The sequence below is a fragment of the Trachurus trachurus genome (assembly GCF_905171665.1).
Source record: "Trachurus trachurus genome assembly, chromosome: 9".
Lineage (NCBI taxonomy): Eukaryota > Metazoa > Chordata > Actinopteri > Carangiformes > Carangidae > Trachurus > Trachurus trachurus.
The window spans coordinates 33,298,948-33,317,578 of NC_139895.1; the positions used below are offsets into that span (position 1 = coordinate 33,298,948).

The following is an 18,631-nucleotide window of genomic DNA, read 5'->3' on the forward strand; positions in this document are numbered from 1 at the left end:
GGGGGGGGGGGGGGGGCTCCGGAAAGTTATTTCATGATAGTGATTGTTGACTCTCGAACTCCCCCCACCCCCCAAAAAAAACAGGAAGACAGTTGATCGTCACTAGTGTTTCTGTCATATTCCAAAAAGAGAGGGAGAAAAAAAAAAAAACACTCCTCCACAAAAAAAGGGAAGAAGAGAAAAAAGAAAAAATTGAAGAGGAAAAAAAAAAAAAAGCAGGAACGAAGAGGAAAAAAAAAAAATCCTTTTTTTTTTTCTTTTTTTTTTAATACATTCATACCTGGTCACGGCCATACTTCCACCTTCAACTGTCCAGGCTGGGGGGGTGAGATGGTCAGCCTGAAGGTGTTAAATCCGCAGTGGAGCTGGCCTTTGTAAGCGTGGTTTTCACTTGCTTCTCATAGAAATCCATAGCCTCTGTTGCGCGAGTGAAGGAGACGGTTTTATTGTTGAAAGTGACCAGCAACTTTGCGGGATGCACAATGCCACATCTCAGCTCGGCTTTACGCAGGAGTGCTTTCACCTCGTTGAATTCCGCCTGTTGTTTCCGCAGCTCGGCAGTCATATCAGGGTAAATGCTGATCCTTTGTCCTCTGAAGTACAGTTTGCCCCCCTTTTCACCCGTCAGGCGCTGGATCGTGTGCCTCACCTCGAAACTGTGCAGCCGCGTTATCATGCAGCGGCTCCCATCTTTGGCTGTAGCACCTGTGCGGTGAGCAATGCTGGCTAAAGGGGGCGGCCCCAGGGCTTCTTCACCAAACAATTCGTAGAGAAGTTTGTTAACAAAGCTGGTGGGTTTACCAGCCTCGACCCCATGTTGTAGCCCCAGTATGCGCAAATTAAACTTCCTGCTTTGATTTTCAAGTGCATCTGTCTTGTCTTTTAATTGCTCGTTTGCAAGCAGCAGGTCATTATATAGTTTCTCCGCGGCCGACAATCGTTCCTCCATGGCGTTCGCCGCAGCTTCCAGGTCTTCCACCTTAGACTTACATGACTTGATAGTAACTTCAAGTTTCTCTAGTTCCTCGTGGATAGGTTTAAGCTTGTTGTCGAGTGCCGCTGAGATCTCCTCCCGAACAATTTCTCTAATCATTTTGCCGAGGTATTCAGGATCCATCATGTTGCCGCCAGTGCTGCGCAAGGCTAATTTAGAAGGCATAAATTACGGCATAGAATATCTGAGATGGCCAGCAAGTTTTAGCCAATGTAAAATAACTTTGGGTGAAGGATCTACCTTAATTCAAAGTAATTTTTTCTGAAAGGAACAACGCGTGGCAGGAGCTGGCGTCCTCACGTCTTGCCACCGGAAGTCATGTGATTCAATCTCTCAAATCTCTCATCCGTATGTTCTGTTGCTTAACAGTATTTTTGCTCAATAAGCATTTGCAGTAATTTAGCTCTTAAGATAGTGATAGTGATATTTCATCATATTGTATAAATCTGAAAGCCATCAGGCATAAATGCAGCATATATACTGTCTGTCTGTCTGTCTGTCTGTCTGTCTGTCTGTCTGTCTATCTATCTATCTATCTATCTAATCATATCATACAGTATATACACAGTTGCATGCAAAGGTTTGGGCACCCCTGGTCAAAAATTCTGTTACTGTAACAGAAATTTTGACCAAACTTATGTATGCAATTGTATGGGCTGTAAGTGGATATAATGGTGAGTGTGAAATGTAATATATTTGGTGCTTCTTTTATTTTGAAGTTCTACAAGTGTGTCCAAGTGTTTCCCATCTTCAGCTAGACTACATTTTGTTGGTCATATTACATTTCTCATAAGTTGTCTAATGTTGTGATTTGTGCCATTCCTTCACCATGGAGCTGCATCATCATCATAATGACAATCCACCAAGGAACAAGTGCATCTGGCTTTTAAATGGAATGGAATATGATTGGTTAATTGCATGTTATGGCCAAAACGCTCCCCTGATCGATTAATAGAGTAAAACCCTGTTGAACCATGACCCAGGAGCAGCCGCTGTTTGTCCACTGTTAGAATAGCAAAAGTGACATGGACACTCCCTGAATGCACCGTGCTCTCTGGACTGGAGGAATAAGACCCTGGAGGTCATTTACTATCACGGTTGGTTGGAGTAAACAACCAGATGGTTGATGATGATCTGAAGGTCATAACCCCCTCCAGCCCCCACTCCCACCGCCACCCCCTACTGCCTCTTCTCCCGTTCTAAAGAGTAGCCGGATGTCACTCAGCTCAGTAAAGTGAGTCTTGTTAAAGTCGTATTCCCCGACATGAGATGCCATGCGTTCTCTGGCCTTTTGTCTGTGCTTTATGTGGTAAAAGATCCAGTTAGTCTGCGTGAAATGTGACCGGTGAATTACGTGTGAGCCATAAAAGAGCGTTGGGGGGGGGCTTTGTGTGGTGAGCTGATTGATCCGGCATTATGTCCTCTGTGCGTCCAGAGGGTGACATAAGGCCACATGAAGGTAACACCAGCGGCCCGACGGGAGGAAAATAAAGAAACAATTACAGCATGTAATGGGCAGGAAGAGGCATGGCTGCTGTCAGTCAGAGGGGGAGGATGAGAGGAGGGACCCCCGTTAGATGAGGCAGGTATTGATTAGTGGATCAGGAAAGACACGGCGCAGTGAATTTAGACACGAGGCAATCAGCGGGAGAATGGTGGAAATTGTTTCTGTGCTGACAACAGTGGTGTCGTTACGCCTATTTTATAAGGGGGCTGAAGTCTCTCTAAAATATTCTCAACCCCCCACCCCCAAATACTTAAGTGTTTTTTTTTTTGTTTTAAAAAATGTGTGAGATGCATGCTGTATGGATGATCTCTATGCACGCAAGCACCAATCCTAACATGTAGCATACCAAAAACGATGGGGAGGAACTCAGCTAAAAGCCTATACCAAACATTGCCACCCGAACAAAACACAACACAAACCCCAGGCAATTATATACACATGTAACACACAAGTGAAAATAGTGCATGTCTGCTTTTGTGCTTCTGTCACTACTCCAAGCTAATCGCACAAACAGGGTGTCATATGAAAGCTCCACAAACTAGCAACCAAAGATTAGCAAAAATAAGCGTCACAAAATCCTAAGGTGCGTTTTACCTTTGTTGTTTTGTGGTCAAAGTTCAAAGGTAGATTTTACTTTAAATAATGCTTTTTTTTCAGGGCAGAGAAGAAACATTGACATTTTGTACTGTAGCAATTTCACAGGTCTTAGCTTTCATTTTTTTTAAAAACAGACTGAAATAAAACTACAAATCTAATGGTTGCCTAAAATCTCTGCACATTACTGTGTCTTTGTTAAATCTGTCCAAAAAAGTTGAAAAGCAATTTCTCAGTCGTTGTGAGCTGTTAGTGAAATTTTGTGCTACGTCCGCTCACATCCGGTGCATCTCCTCGGGACTAAGCCCCCCCTGTCCTTAAAACCTAGTGACGCCCCTGGCTGACAGCAACTGTCCACGCGCACGCCCAACGCAGCACTGATGACCGAGCAGCGGCATTTCTCGTTCGTCTTTTCAGTTCCTTTGCAACAGGATACCTTGTGTTTTCTCAGCTTTTTATGTATCTGTGTTTTCATTCCAGCTGTGTCAGCCTTTTTTTCTTTTTTTTTTCCTTCTCCCGGGAAGGAGATTGCTTTTACTGGTCTGGATGAAGTCCCAAGAGCTTAATCCCAAACCTAAAGGCATAACAAGCCCCAAACTCTGTTATCACTTTGCATTATTTGGCGGCGTATTTGAGCAGGAACCGGAATCATGATAACAAGACAAGTAGTGGGCCTGAATAATGAAGAGAATATTCAGCCAGGCGGTAATGGAAATGTAAATCTGACGTAAAGTTTTGGCAAGCCGAGCATGGGTCAGAATAATGAATAGTGCAGGTTTGCCCCTGGCTGTTGTGGTGGTTGTCAGAGCTTAAAAGAGCTTGTTATTTAAAGGAAGACCAGTCAGATTTGCCTGCTCTCTACATTGTGTGCTTTTGTCCTGAATAATGTTTTTCTAAGCGCCGGAGACGGCTGCTGTAAAGAATATGCAAGAACAGCTTCTGCGGGCTCCGCTTTCTTACCTCGAGCAAAGATGCAAAATAATGGAAGCTTTGGTTTTCCGCGCCTATGAAGATCAGAACCAAGTCAAAAATCCCTGAGTCTTAGATGCAGTTTTGGTATTCATTTCATTGATTATTTTTCAAGAAGTCATTTAGTTTGCAATGTTGCTGCTGGTATTCATAGAATCAAATTATTATTATAAATTTAATCTGAGTCTAATTTCCGTCACTGACATGTTTTTTTTTCATATAATTATTGTTATTATTATCCAATTTTCTTTTTTTAAATATATATTTCAGGCTTGGTGAGGCTTCAGTGTCTGATAATGTGCTGATATTAGTGAGTGAATATTCAGCTGGTTGACTGTCACATTAACCCTGGAGCTCACTCGTCCTTTCTGATTGCACCGTGAAGGACAGACAAGTGACAGCGACCTTAATGTGACATCCACACCCTCTATGTTCCACTAGTGTATCTTCATACAATATGAGCGTGTGTTGGGTGTTTTCTTAGTCTATCTCTGCTGCGTTCTTTCTTGCTGCCTCCTCTCTAATTCTCAGTGGATTTTAGATGCAGATAATGAATAAATCAGTTTCCTCCTAGATCACACAGCAATATGATTAGACAGAGACAAGATGCTACAGGTTGTTAGATGCTTCTTATTAATGGCAGAGCAGGTTGAACAACATGAACTCTGAGCAGGAGGTACTTTGGGGTAATATAGGAGGCTGTGAGTAATCCCAGCGCATCAAGGAAGTTAGTTTACAATTTAGAATTCCCTTTTACTGTCAAGCACAATGACATTTAGATGCAAAAGATCAAGTAATATACAATAAAAGTAATATAAAAAGAACTACAAATATATATACGTAGATAATATAAACATATACTGTAGATGTAGTGCAAATCTAGTAATCAAGTAATTCCAGGTACAGGTGATTTCACATGTATGTACTTCTATTTTTTATCATTTTGTTGGACATGGTGCTGTTCATCAAACAAAGGTTTGATTTAGTTTTAGTCTCATGATCTGAATTTAACACCAAAACCCCTTCTCATCTTAGTTCACATATTATCAATTTATCTCCAGGAATGATGATCTGTTATTCTGCATATTCCCCAAGAGTTTAGCTTCTGTAGTAGCACATCATAAATGTTCAAATTATTGTTTCTGGTGACAGTACAGCTGTATAGTGGTGATGATTGTCACTTCACTGTAAGAAAACTCTGGTTCCAAACCTAGTGGGTGGTAGATGGTCTCTGTGTAGAGTTCACATGCTCTCTTTGTGCCTGTGTGGGTTTTCTCCACATACTCCAGCTTCCTCCCACGGACATGCATTGTGAATGGTTGTATTTGCCAGCATGTCAGCCTTGTAATAGACCTTCCTTGGCCAGGGTCAGCTGGGACTGGCTAATGAATGAACCAGCAAAGCACACATGAAACTACTAATTAGAATCCAACTCACCTATTGATATCAACTCCTCCTCAAAGTCACAATCACAGCACAATGTTCCCTTACAGAAAAACCACATGAACTTCACATGTGATTCACATGTGCAAAATTTTGCACATGGTAATCATGTTGTTTACACATGGGTAACATGTTTTACACATGTGCTCTACATGGTAACACATGTGGAAAATGGGTTCACATGGGAATTCACATGTGATCACATAAAATTGGTCCCAAACCACATGTTTCCCATGTGCCATACTTTTCACTCGTTCATGTGTTTTTTCTGTAAGGGTTGGCACCAAACATGTGTCTACATTGTGTAATATGTTGACTCACAAGAAGATTTGCAATATTGCATTGTTACTAACCACAGTCCATTTGAGCTGCTTTTAAGGCATATAACGAGGCCAAAGTACCACAGCGCTCCTTTTTTTTCTTTCTTTTTCTTGACACAGAGCTCCTCCCTGTACATAATGGAGAAGACACGAGCTCCTTTATCTTACTTCTTTATCTTACATCACATGGAAATCTTATAAATCTTTAATAAGGTTTGTTCATTCTTCCCCAGTTTGCCCAGTTTCATAATCTCTCTCTGAGATGCCGCCCGATGCTCCCGCAGATTAGAAACCATGTCAACTCTCTTCAGGGCGTTCAGTCAGAGATTAAAGAGCTCTGCAGGCGTCTTTGTTAGCTCACAGAGATGTCACTGCTCTCTGTCAGTACGTATTTCTTCCTCTTCTTTTGCGCGATCAGTTCAGGCCCATGTTTACCTAACCTTGCCCTTTATAAGCATTGTAGGTTTGCTATTGTGCCACAAAAAGGAAGAAAAAAAAAGAAAAGTATTTTCAGTGTAAGAGGGCAATTTCTCAATGTGTGCAAGTGTTATGAATGAGGAATGGGAGTGGTGGTGAATGAATACAAAATTCATGTTGCTTTGAGATTTCCGTCCAATATTAAAAGGGCATAGAGAAGCTTGGAGCGTCGTGGCTTTAAAATAATGACTTACCATTCAGGTCTAACCTAAAGAGAGAGAGGAGAGGGTTTGTAGAATGTATAATACCAGCAAGTACACAGTGCCATTAAAATACCTTTATCTCAGCTGTCATTAGGGTACGTGCCACTGCAGAAGAGTCATGGTATCATATTATTCAACAGCATGCTGCTCTGTGTTAAACAGCGCTTACGAGGACGCAGAGAGCATAAGTACACGATGCATAAACATGAAGTATTTACAAAGGGAGTTCCACCTCCGGAAATGAATGTGGGGGAATAAAATGGCAACATTTCTCACTTTATGTTGCATCTCCCTGAACAGTACTATGGTTTTATTTTAAAACACAAGCTGAAGAACTGTGTTCTCCAACTGGATCCAGTGTGTGTGTGTGTGTGTGTTTTGTTTTGTTTTTTTGGCACCATAGTATATATATGTATTTGTCCTCATGAATTGTAATACAGTTCTGGTCCGGCGCCAAGCTGCCGAGGGTAATTTATCACTCACTGAGCTGGAACATTGTTCTAAGTGCATTTACATAGTGGTGTTACTTCCTTTAAGCATTTTAGAATAAGGTTTGTGTTATTTTATATTACTGTCACTGTCAAAACAGACCAAATTCACTGACTTGTTTCTCAATACTTGTCAACATGTAGAGTATAAAGGAATGTTCAATAACAACTCAAACAGTATTCTGACCAGTTCAGTTACTTCTAACATTGGAACTTACATTTAAACTACTTTATTGTCCATTAAACTTACATAAAATGGAGATTTGTCTCCAGAAATGTTGTGAAACTTTTATTTTTTTAGTTTATTTGAAAAGGGACAGTGCACAACATTGTAAAAACAAATTTAAATGTACCCAAGTTAGCTAAGAGGCTAATTTTTATTAGTCCCTCTGCCTGATGTTAAAGGGAATCCAAAAGACAGCGACAATAAAATACTGCATATAGAAAAGGTAACACATTATGAAAGAACACATCCACTATTGCATCATGAAGACCTAGACATAGTGGAACTGAATTCCATTGATGTGATGCCCTAAATTAAAAGACAGCCTGACTGAAGGTGGATTTTCTTAAGGGAATTGTGCAGATCTTCTGCTGACAGAATATCTGAAGTTTCTGAAACCAGATAACCCAGATAACACACATATAACCCAGATGACATTATGCATCCATTCATCTTCTGTACCGCTTATCCTTGGGTCCCGGGGGAGCTGGAGCCTATCTCAGCTGACTTTAGGACGAGACGCAGGGGAAAGCCTGGACAGGTTACCAGTCAATCACAGGGCTACCATGTACAGACAGACAGCCATTCACACAACCATTCACACCTATGGGCAATTTAGAGTGGACAATTAACCTAAACTGCATGTCTTTGGTCTGTGGGAGGAAGCTGGAGGACCCGAAAAGAAACCAGACACGGGGAGAACATGCAAAAGGGCTGGTGGTGCAGTGGTTAGCACTGTTGCGTGACAGCAAGGTTCTGACGTTATAATACATCAATTTAACAAGTATAATAGACTGTAACTTCAGTCCAGTTTCTAAGACAGAGGTTAAGGATAGATTGACTAAAACCTGAGGGGAGTTGATATTGTTTGTGGCCAATGATCTCTCCAGCCTTGTTGATGATTTGTACTAGTTTTGTCCTTTTGTTTGACCGAGAGGTTAAACAAAAGACTAAACTCTATGGTGTTTTGCAGTAGAGTTGAAGGAGGAGGCATGGAGGGGTTTGGCATTGAGTGAAAGCGACCTGGAAACAACAGGAAGTTAGTTAGTGTGGTTTGGCTTCCTGCCTCAGCAGTAGGAGCAGCAGTGGCAGTGACACAGAGCTCATGGAGGATATAAAGACACTTAAAACCCCTCAGTGCCTGAAAAACCACAATTTGAGTCAGAACTCAACCTCCCAATTCTCTGAGTCACAACTCAGTGGAGTAATGAGTGAATCAACATCTACAGATCTGCTTAGAAATCACTGGAAAGGGAGCTTGTCAAGGAAACATGATTGTAGACACACATTAGCACCTCAGTCAGATCCGGGCTCAGTCTGTTGTGAAGAGAATCAGAGAATAGCAGCTTTATAAAGCTCATTGGTTAGCGTCTTTTATTAGTTTATGCTAGGACTGTGTTATCTTGTAACTGATAGTGGCTTACAAAGGGTTAGTGGTTGTGCTATTGCTAAATCTCTGTCTCTGTACTGCAATTTAGGTCTCAGATTAATTTAGCCCCGCCTCTTCATTCCCATAAATTGACAGGATCGGTTTCTTAGATTTGTGAGGAAACCCCAAATGTGTTTATCAGTCAACTCAAGGTGGAAACACTCACTCATGCTCTTTTTTTACTCTTTATATACTGTATAATCTCAAAAGCTGCCTGTACTGGGTCAGGTCTGGCTACAGGTTTGAGAAATAAAAGCCGGTCTCCATTAGAAGTCCGGTCTATTTCTATTACCTGCAAATTCTTGTGATTGATCGCCCGTTTGAGTAGTTTCTAAGCTGCAGAATTCGTGCTAAATTCCCAACAGGCCTGTCCGTAGGTGTTGAAACTTGGACCCAATCCAGCCGGACTCACGGGCATTAATTCTCCAGCCGGACGCATGGTCCGACCCAACCCGACCCAAACCAAGTTATATGTATGTTTTTAAAGCAAACCTCCAGGTCTGGTCGTGTTGACCCAAGGAAAGAGCCAGAGCCTATACACAGTCTATGTCTTAAGTTTAATTGGTGCTGATTAAACTTGTAAATAGGGCTGATGTACATACATAATGTTCATGTGACATTACATCCAGCGTTTCACATGTAGGCTAAGTAACATAAAATGTTAATGGAAATTAGATTATACCACTACTAGTACACGTCCCCACTACTTATCTTTAGTTTTCATTCTTGCATTTGAGCAATGGCATTTAATGTTTTAATGGTATGATGTAATTTTCTGTCATGTTTGTAAATGTTACTGTACATTATGAATATCGCACTGAAGCTTGATTTGAAGAAAATCGTGAATCAAATCGAAATCGTAATATCTTCCAGAAAAATCACAATTAGATCTTTTCCTAAAATCGTTCAGCCCTACTTGTAAATGAATGCTGCTCTGGATCTGACTCTTACTCTTTTAAACAGTAACAATAGAACAATTTGAGAGGATTTTCCATCTCTGCTAAGCATAAGATTTGTTTAAAATGAAATAAAAGCCTGTCCCATGGAGACACCTGTCTCAAATAAGCCGGGTCAGTTTGGCAGTTGAAGCAAATAAAAGCCTGTGCTTCTATTTGACAATTTACGGTATCGTATTTAGTATTAAAAGCATCGTATGGATGTTAATGAGGTTGATTGTTGATTGATTGTCATCAGAGGAGGTCTTTGCTGACTGACTGAAGTAAACTCGGCCACACAGGCAACATTGTTTTAGTAATGGTTTGGATTTTATTTAAATAAATATAAAAGAAATGTAGTTGAGAAAACAAACTCACCACAAGCTAATTTAGCAGCTCTGGATCAGCTAATGGGCCGTGTGGTCAACAGTGGTTAAGTGGCTGAAGCTGCAGCAGTTGAACGGAGACGAGGAGCCGCGATGGCCGCCGCTAATGTGACTTTTATTTGCCGCGTTTGCCACTTAACTCGTGATTATTTGCGAGGGAATAAATATTTCTTCTCGGGCCGTGTTTCTGCACGCTGCGTGGTCTCACACCTCCTCATTAAATTGAATAATCACATGTATTTCACGGCTTGCGTCTCCTAGCTCGGATGGGGGGGCCGCAGCATACTGTGTGTCAATAATGTGAGACTGGAGTCGCAGAAACATATTTGAAGGTGAATTTGTGGCACTTTGCCTCCTCCTGAATGATCTAATGCAGGAGATTAGATTCAAACTAATCTTTACTCATCAGGTTTTACTGGAACTGGTGAATTGGTTGTGGATGACGGTGAGCTGAGAGTAAACAAACATATTTGTTTTAGCTGACTCACTCATGGATGGTTGGATCTTTTATATAGTTCCTTCACTTCTGAGAGATGCATCACGGTGTGTTCACTGCTCAGTGTTGATGAGCGCTGGTATTACATTGTGGCTTATATATAATGTGACAACATTAGAGTTATTTATTTAGGTTTTTATTATTATTTACAATTCTATTTTATTGGTAACACAGTATTTATTGCATGACAGAGATGAAGGCTGATTACTGGGGCTCTCCTGACAATTTATTTGCCCAGAGCTCCACCAGACTCTGGTGGAGACCTTTGACCTCTGGAGTAATAGAACTTCTGATAGACTGTTTCAATCTCTGATGTTTGGAGGAAAGGAAAGGAAAGGAAAGAAAAGGAAAGGAAAGGAAAGGAAAGGAAACCAAGGGAAAGGAAAGGAAAGAAAAGAAAAACATATTCCTTCATTCAAGTTGGAATGAATTTCCTGTTTCCCAGCTGCTGGTGCCGTCTCATAAATAAAACACTGTATCGTTGGTAATGACTATTTTGTGTTGTGCGGTGCACTAACACCATCACTCATGTAGGAAATGTTTTTTTCATGTTCTCAGGAGACTTCTTACAAGCTGTGTGGATTTTGCTTTGTGATTTAAACATGTGTTATGTTTCCTACAGCAGTGTAACACAACATAGTCCAAATTACATTCACATATTACACTGCTGAACTAAACTTCATTTGCATGGGTTCCTATGATATCTGTGCAGCTCTGGACGTGGACGTTCAGCTCCGCTACAGACTAACTGTGTGTGCTGTGTTGGTCCTCATGGCCGAAGGGTCTTTGTGTGTAACATAAAGGTATTTCTCATTATTGGAGGTTGCTCATCTGATTTTGATTATATTTTTATTAGCAAAAGAATCATGAAAGACACACGATCATATAAAAAAAATAAGCGATAAACTGTTGTATTGAAGTGGTACCTACAACTAAAGTAAATAATTTCCTCAGAAAAGTCATGACAGTGATTGTCAGGTAAAATTCATTTATGAGCTTCAAAGTCTCAGAGATGAGTGTGAATGATCTTGTGTGTTGTCATTAACCCTGAACATGTGAAAAAAGGACAAATGCACAAAATAAAAAGAAAGAAAATTTTTTGAGGCAAAAAAAAACTGCCCCCGACGGGAACACACATCAGCATGAATTTACCTTCAAAACAACTCTGTCTCGTAATGTTCATGATCTCATAGTGTGGTGAATGTGCAGGTCACAACTTGTCCACGAGAGTGTTTTGGAGTTGTTTGTATTTGATGAGTTTGATGAGGAAAACCAAGAAATTACATAAGCCTCTGTAGTGTAGCTCTGAGAAGCTTCTGTTCCGCCGTTCTAAAAATAGCTTGCACCGACAATTAAAGGTAACAAACCTACTGCTATGACTATAGGGATTATGCCAATGGACCAATTTGCCAAAATGTTGAACTATCCCTTTAAGCATCTTCTAAAGTGATGTTAGGCTCATGTTGCTAGGAGTGTGGTCTGAGCCAAAACAGTGAAACAGTCTTCAAACAAAATGTGTAATTACACAGACTTCCACCTCCTGGTGTTTACATTGGCTCTCAGTGCCGTGGAAATGAACCTGCAGCTTTGGCATAATGAGCTAAACACAGACATCAAGTCTATTTAAAAGAACCTTAATGTTTTTACATCTGCTGACAGAAAACTAGGTGTTGCGGTGTATTAAAGAAAAGATGTGTGGACATGCACTTCATTCCACAGTGGTGCATTCAACAGGATCGACAGCTTGTACCAATCTCCTGCTTCTGTTCTTCATTGCAGGAAGTGATGTCAGTGGAGGAGGAGTCCACTTCCTGTTACTGCCTGATGGACTCATCGAGCTGCCACCTGCTCCTGGACCAGCCTGGCTCGTACGCCCTGGTGGGCGAGCCCCTGACGCAGGCTGCCGTCAAGAGGCTGAAGCTGGCCGTGTTCGGGAGCATGGAGGGCTCCATCAACTACAGCCTGCGGGTGTACTGTGTGGACGACACGCCGCACGCCTTTCAGGTGGGGAATGATAGTTGTTGTTGTTTTTTAATCCTTTTTATGGTTGAGTTATGATTATTTCCAGCTGCTCAGTGTTTCTGGACCGTTTATTTATAAAGTCCATGTGACCAGTAGTAAATGCATGTAGTTTGGCTCCCTGGGCTGTACTGAGTCTGAAGTCTGACTGCTATTTCACAGGGCATAGCTAATTTAATGCTACACTGGTGTCTTTAAAAACAGCAGCTGAGGTGGAGCGTGCACTTGTGAAGTCCCAAAGTTCAACAGTTGTTCATTCAATTAAGCTCTGAAGAGTGTAAAGTGGAGAATACTCTTTACTCATTTTGCCATGTGTAAATAGAGTTGACTTGGTGGTTTTGGAGCTGGCTTCTTCATTGTTTTTTTAGGTTTAGGTTGTGTGATTGTGCAGACAGTACAGATGTTTTTTTTTAATTAAGTAGAGTTTGGTGAAGAAGAATGCATGTGTGAGTTACTGTAAAAACTAATGGTAAAACTTTTACAGAGTATATCTAAAGCTGCACGAATCAACATGAAGCATCAGATGACTGAGTACAGTGAAGAACCCACAGCCAGTAGGCTGACTGGAGCTTCCTCTGGTTCCACTATTTAGCTCATTGTTGCAACTGCTGCATTGGTATAAACTTAAAGCAGATATCAGTGGAATGTTTTTGTTAATATAAGTCCTAAATAGTCCTATTTTCCGTCAGCAATCACTTACATGAAGTATTTCAGCCTAAACACGAGTCTCTCCGTCACTCTGCTCTGCTGTAACCCGAGGAGAAAATTTTCCTTGTGGGATACAAGTGTTATCCAATGAGGAGAGAGAACGGCATGAAGGGCTGTGTGTGCAGCCAAGGGATGCGCGTGAATGTGGTGACGTAGCACGAGGACCAATTGATGCCTGACAAGGGCGGGGGCTGCTAACTCATGGTGCGTTCAAAGAAACTCGTACTTTGTGTTTTTCCTTCCTGTGAAGTCATACCAGTTCGATCTGGTACGAGTTCACGGGTCGGAAGTTACGAGTGGCCGTTATAGGGAACTTTCACAGACAACAGGATGGTAAAAACACGAGCTACGGGTTACCTGGAACGCTACCAAGTCGTAGTTGTGACTTGAAGCTGTAACTTACGGTTTCAAAAGCCTGCCTTGAACGCAGCATTAGCCGAAACGGCCGTGAAGCTGATATCTGCTTTAAATGTCAATCTTAAATTACAACTTATTTTGCAGCCCATAAATGTCAGGTGAAATAAAATATATGTATACTATATATATTAGTGATATACCAAATCCTGATATGTGGGCTTCTGCCAAATACCGAATCCACTGTTTAAGATTCGACCAAGAAGACCAAATCCTACTCCCATCATCAGCCCACACAGTAAACACATTTTAAATGCAGTAAACATAACACAGTGTGTTTTATTCTAACTGTAAAAAACAATGGGCAGTAACTTTCACCACTATTTTGCATTTGAACAGAATGCTCAAACTCAGAGAACATCACTTTACGTTGATGTGCGTAGGGCAAAGGGTTCTGTTCAGTTGATGTTCTAAGGTTCTGTGGAAACTGAACCCCATCAAAAAGGCCAAAATTCTGCCAAGTCTGAAACTGAATCCTGTATTCGGTACATCCATAAAAAAATATATCATCTATTGTTAAATATCTATGCAGAGGATCCTTTTTGTTGTTCTGGCATTTGAAATCATATTTCATAAGTTCCATTCCAACATCATCTTCCATTGTGTCCATGTGGATAATCTACAGAAACTGGCTGTCTTTATAAGGACTTTGCACAAAATGATTCCAATGAAAATTGTGAAAAAAAAGAAGTCTGTGCATCATCCAGAGTAGCACATTTGCTTCACATGCACACACTGATGTGGGATTTTCTCATTTTTTGTCATGTTTAATGCTATTTTTCAAAAGCTGAGAGCTCCACAAATGAAATTTCACTCAGCTTCACGGTGACAGGGGTGGAGGCAGAAACCTCCGATATCTCCAAAAGATGCTCAAATTAAAGATAAATGATCTGCATGTCTATAGCGGTAAGTGAGAAGAATGGTTTTTATGGTCCTTGCTGCAGCTTTAATGTTTTGTTTTTGTGTTTTGAGTTTTTGTGGCAGTGAGGGGGAGAAGATGGAAGAGCCCAGAATTCATTCCAGCAGACTCTGTTTGCTTTTTTACTGTCTGTGCTTTTCCCCCCACAAAAACATGAAGCTGCATAGTTTAACATCAGATATCACCTCTATTGGCAAGTCCAAGCTGCAGGTCGGGGCCTATATCCAACCTGAATGATGTGTGTGTTCGTGTGTGTGGTTTTTACTGGAGCTCTCTGTGGCAGCAGGGACCTCTCTGAACTAGTTTAACCGTGTGAGCGATTGCAGATTCATTAGCGCTGCGAAACAATACTTTGGAGCTGATCGGAGGGACTCTAACAGCCTGACAGATTCTCTTTTCAGTGGCTTTAATAGACTGAGACAAAGGCTGCCATACTGTAATCACTGCCATTGAAATGTTAACCAATTATTCTTTTTTTGGTCTTGTTTGACTTGATTATCCTTCAGCGACCTATAGGGTTTTTAAAGCATTGAGATCTCATCAGCGAACATCCGGGAAATCAAGCCCCCTTGTCTCCCCAGAGAGGCCAGACTTTAACAGAAGAAGCTCGAACACGTCGCGGCGAGCCTCGTGACTGGCTCCGACTGCCTCCCGACCGCCTTTTCTGTCATGTCGCAGCCGTCAGTGGCAGCTGGCTTTAAAATACATTCTGGATTTGGTTTATGAATTCCCAGCCTGCCGAGCAGATGCCAGACTTTCGCTCGTCCCATGGGCGCCTGTGTCTGTTAGCGCCGCAACTCTGCTGTGTGTTTTCCAAGCTCCGGCACAAAGTCAATTACAGACTGGATTGTGGATCAACAGGAAGCCTGATGCAAGACAAACAGCGATGAGTGAGGCAGCGTTTTTTTTTTTTTTTTTTTTGCCTTCAGCTCAGAGCAAAACAGAGTTTAGTTCTCGTCTGTGGACCCATGATGAAGCTGCCTCCTTGGATTCCTCTTCAGCCACAGTATTTGTATCCAAATGGATGGCAAATGGGACCATCATCATCATCTCTTCAACTCATCTTGGGCAAATAAAGCGAGTGTTGCAATAAAACATACATTTCCACTCCACAAGGTCACAGCTTTCAGGTCGTATTGAGGAGGCGGTGGGTGGAGATGGTTCAGGCTCCTACCAGAAAATATCCCCTGCATTAGTATTCAGCCGGCAGCTTTTATCTCCCAGTGTAAATGCTAAAAGAAAATACCGTTCACCTCGACCTTTAGCCCCTCGCTCCGGTGAAGGATCATTTCCACAATGTCTCAGAGAGGAAATTGTTTATAAGACGAACAATTTGAACTCCATCAGCGGTCGTGAAGGACTGTGTGCTTCATGACTCTATAGGCATTGACTGAGTCCCATCTTACAGAACACAATGGTAGAATTCAGCAGCTCCTCTTGATGGATTCTTACTCTGCTTTGAATTGTGTCAAACAGCATACAGTAGTCACAGACCCAAGGTGACAAGAATCCAGAGAAATAAGACTCCAACTTCATGTCTTATTTCACCAGGTCTCTGCTCACCTCTTCATATAGTACTAATGTAATGGTTTGTCAAGGTCAAGGTCCATATACCCCAGTATTCAAACTCCTGCTCAGGATCGGTAACAATACTGTTGACATTTAAGTAGCTTAAATATGTGAATTTTTCACTTGAAATGACTCTAGGTGTTGGCTTCCAACCTGTGAGTCGTGGGATACAAAGTTCAAAGTTCAAGTACAAAGTGAAACCGGAACCAACCGGATCAAATGTAGACTAGTGGAGCAAAAACACCAACCTTGGTTCAGACTCTCAGGTGTGAAATGTTTGAGAATCAGCTGTTTTGCAAATCCGGCATCACACTGACCCTTGTTCAGGAAGCTGTCAGCACTGAAGTGACGAGCACAAACCATCACATTTGGCTGTGGCCGTTGGTCAGCTTACTACTTTCGTTGTCTTTGGGCAAGGAAAACAGCTGTGAATGTCCTTCACAACCGGAAAAACAACAACGGACTGTTCGGCGAGACATCCTTACGTCAGTTTTGCACATATGTCGCTGAGATCTCGTTACCAAGGGTACAGGGAGACTGAAGAGCAGGTGAAATCTCGTTGGTGGATTACGGTGGGACCCCTATAGCTCATGTTGTGCAACTTTGCAGAGGTTCAACATAGACATTTGGCATTATATCATTGTAGAGTAGGGTAGAGAATACTTCATTCATCCCTAGAAGGGAAATTCAAATTAGTCCAGTAGCTCACTGTGACACAAAAAAGAAAGAAAGATGGAGCAGGGCCGCCGGATGGAGCAGGGCCGCTGGATGGAGCAGGACCGCCGGATGGAGCAGGACCGCCGGATGGAGCAGGACCGCCGGATGGAGCAAGGCCACCAGGTGGAGCAGGGCCACCAGATGGAGCATGATGGAGCATGTTCTGAAATGTAGAACAGCAAAATTAACCTTTAATGTAATAGCTAACATCTTTACTTTACTTTTCATGCACACTTTGACTTTTTGTAGCCTGTCAAATATTTTCAAATTCAATTGACCATCTTTTTGGTGGTTCCAACCAGTACAGCGGTCTATGCAGAAAGAAAAAAAAAACTCTTGGATGTTGGAAAATTCCTCCTGTACCACTTTGAAATGCTGTTCTCCTGCCTGGATTTCTCAGCCTTGGTTGACATTGCAACACTCCCTCAGCTGTAAAACATGATCTAAGACACATCAATCATGTCAAACAACAGATAAGGAAAGAGTCAGAGTCTACAAAAAGCTTCAATCATGGCTTCTTGTCAGCTTCAAATGGTTTCAAGAAACCTGTATACAGGAAAAAAGCAAAGAAGATTCCAGGGTTGTCCGGCTGCCGGTGGCGTAGCAGACGGAGGCAGATGGTGGTGGAGAAATGCCATATTTCAGGCCCCTCGCTGTCACATTTATTTTCCCCATGATGTATGTCTTTCATCTGCATGTTGCCATCAGTTGATTGTTTTCACACCTACAGCAAAGACAATATGCACACCCACGCACACACACACTCTTCTTGCATAGACATGCTCGTGCACACACGAATACTTAGTCAGAGTCAATCAGCGTGGCCTGGCATTAGTTACAGCTCTGTTCCCCGTCTTTTCCCTTTGTGATTGAGATGGCTGAGGATAGACGGGGCCCCTGCTCTGAACCGTCCCACAGTCTGGGGACGCTGAACAATGATGACAGATGAATACCTGCAAGCGACAATCAGAGTGCTCTTTCATCATCGCAAAATTCAATTTGGGAGATGGACGCTCACCCCCCCCCCCCCCCGACGCACGTGCTTCCTCGGCATTAAGTTGGAGCTTCAATCTGTCATGTTGGGGCTGCAAATGCGATGTTAATGTGAGAGCCAGAGTTGCAGGAGTCTACAGCGGAGACTTGACGTCACTTCTTGGCGGCTTGTTTCCCTGCTAATATTTGTGATGAGTCAATTAGCGGATGTGACAGAGGAAAGGATTAGCAACAGGTGCTGGTGTTGATATGTGAAGGCAGAGTTTCTCCAAGGGAAGGGGAGAGCTTGTTGTTTTCTACAGCACTTCTCTAACACCTTCTGTATGTTTCTGTCTCTCATCCCTCTTTTTCTTTCTGACAATTCCTATACCATTCTCTCTTCTACACTGTCTTTTCTTTCCTTTCCTTTCCTCTTCTCTATTTCTCTTTCCTTTCCTTTCCTTTCCTTTCCTTTCCTTTCCTTTCCTCTCCTCTCTTTTCTTTCCTTTCCTTTCCTGTCATTTCCTTTCCTCTCCTCTCCTCTATTTTTCTTTCATTTCCAATCCTCTCTTTTCTTTCCTTTCCTTCCCTCTTGTCTATTCTCCTTTTCTCTTCTTTTCTTTTCTCACCTCTCCTCTCCTCCCCTTTCCCTTCCTTTTCTTTCATGCCCTCTCCTCTCCTCTCCTCTCCTCTCCTCTCCTCTCCTCTCCTCTCCTCTCCTCTCCTCTCTTTTTCTTTCCTTTCATCTCCTTTGCTTTTCTTTTCTTTCCTTTCCTTTCATTTCCTCTCCTCTCCTCGTCTTTCCTCTCATTTCCTTTCCTTTCATGCCCTTCCCTCTCCTCTCCTCTC

The 18,631-nt window shown here is 42.0% G+C and overlaps 1 protein-coding gene across 1 annotated transcript in view; it reads left to right on the forward strand.

Annotated features, from left to right (window-relative positions):
• The window catches only part of unc5db (unc-5 netrin receptor Db), a gene marked incomplete at its 3' end in the record, with an annotated part of 317,959 nt that overhangs the window by 287,319 nt on the left and 12,009 nt on the right, over positions 1 to 18,631 (forward strand). The window contains exon 13 of the mRNA XM_083979098.1: positions 12,244 to 12,468. Coding sequence (XP_083835224.1) covers positions 12,244 to 12,468 — 225 coding nt within the window. The remainder of the gene's footprint in view (positions 1 to 12,243; positions 12,469 to 18,631) is intronic.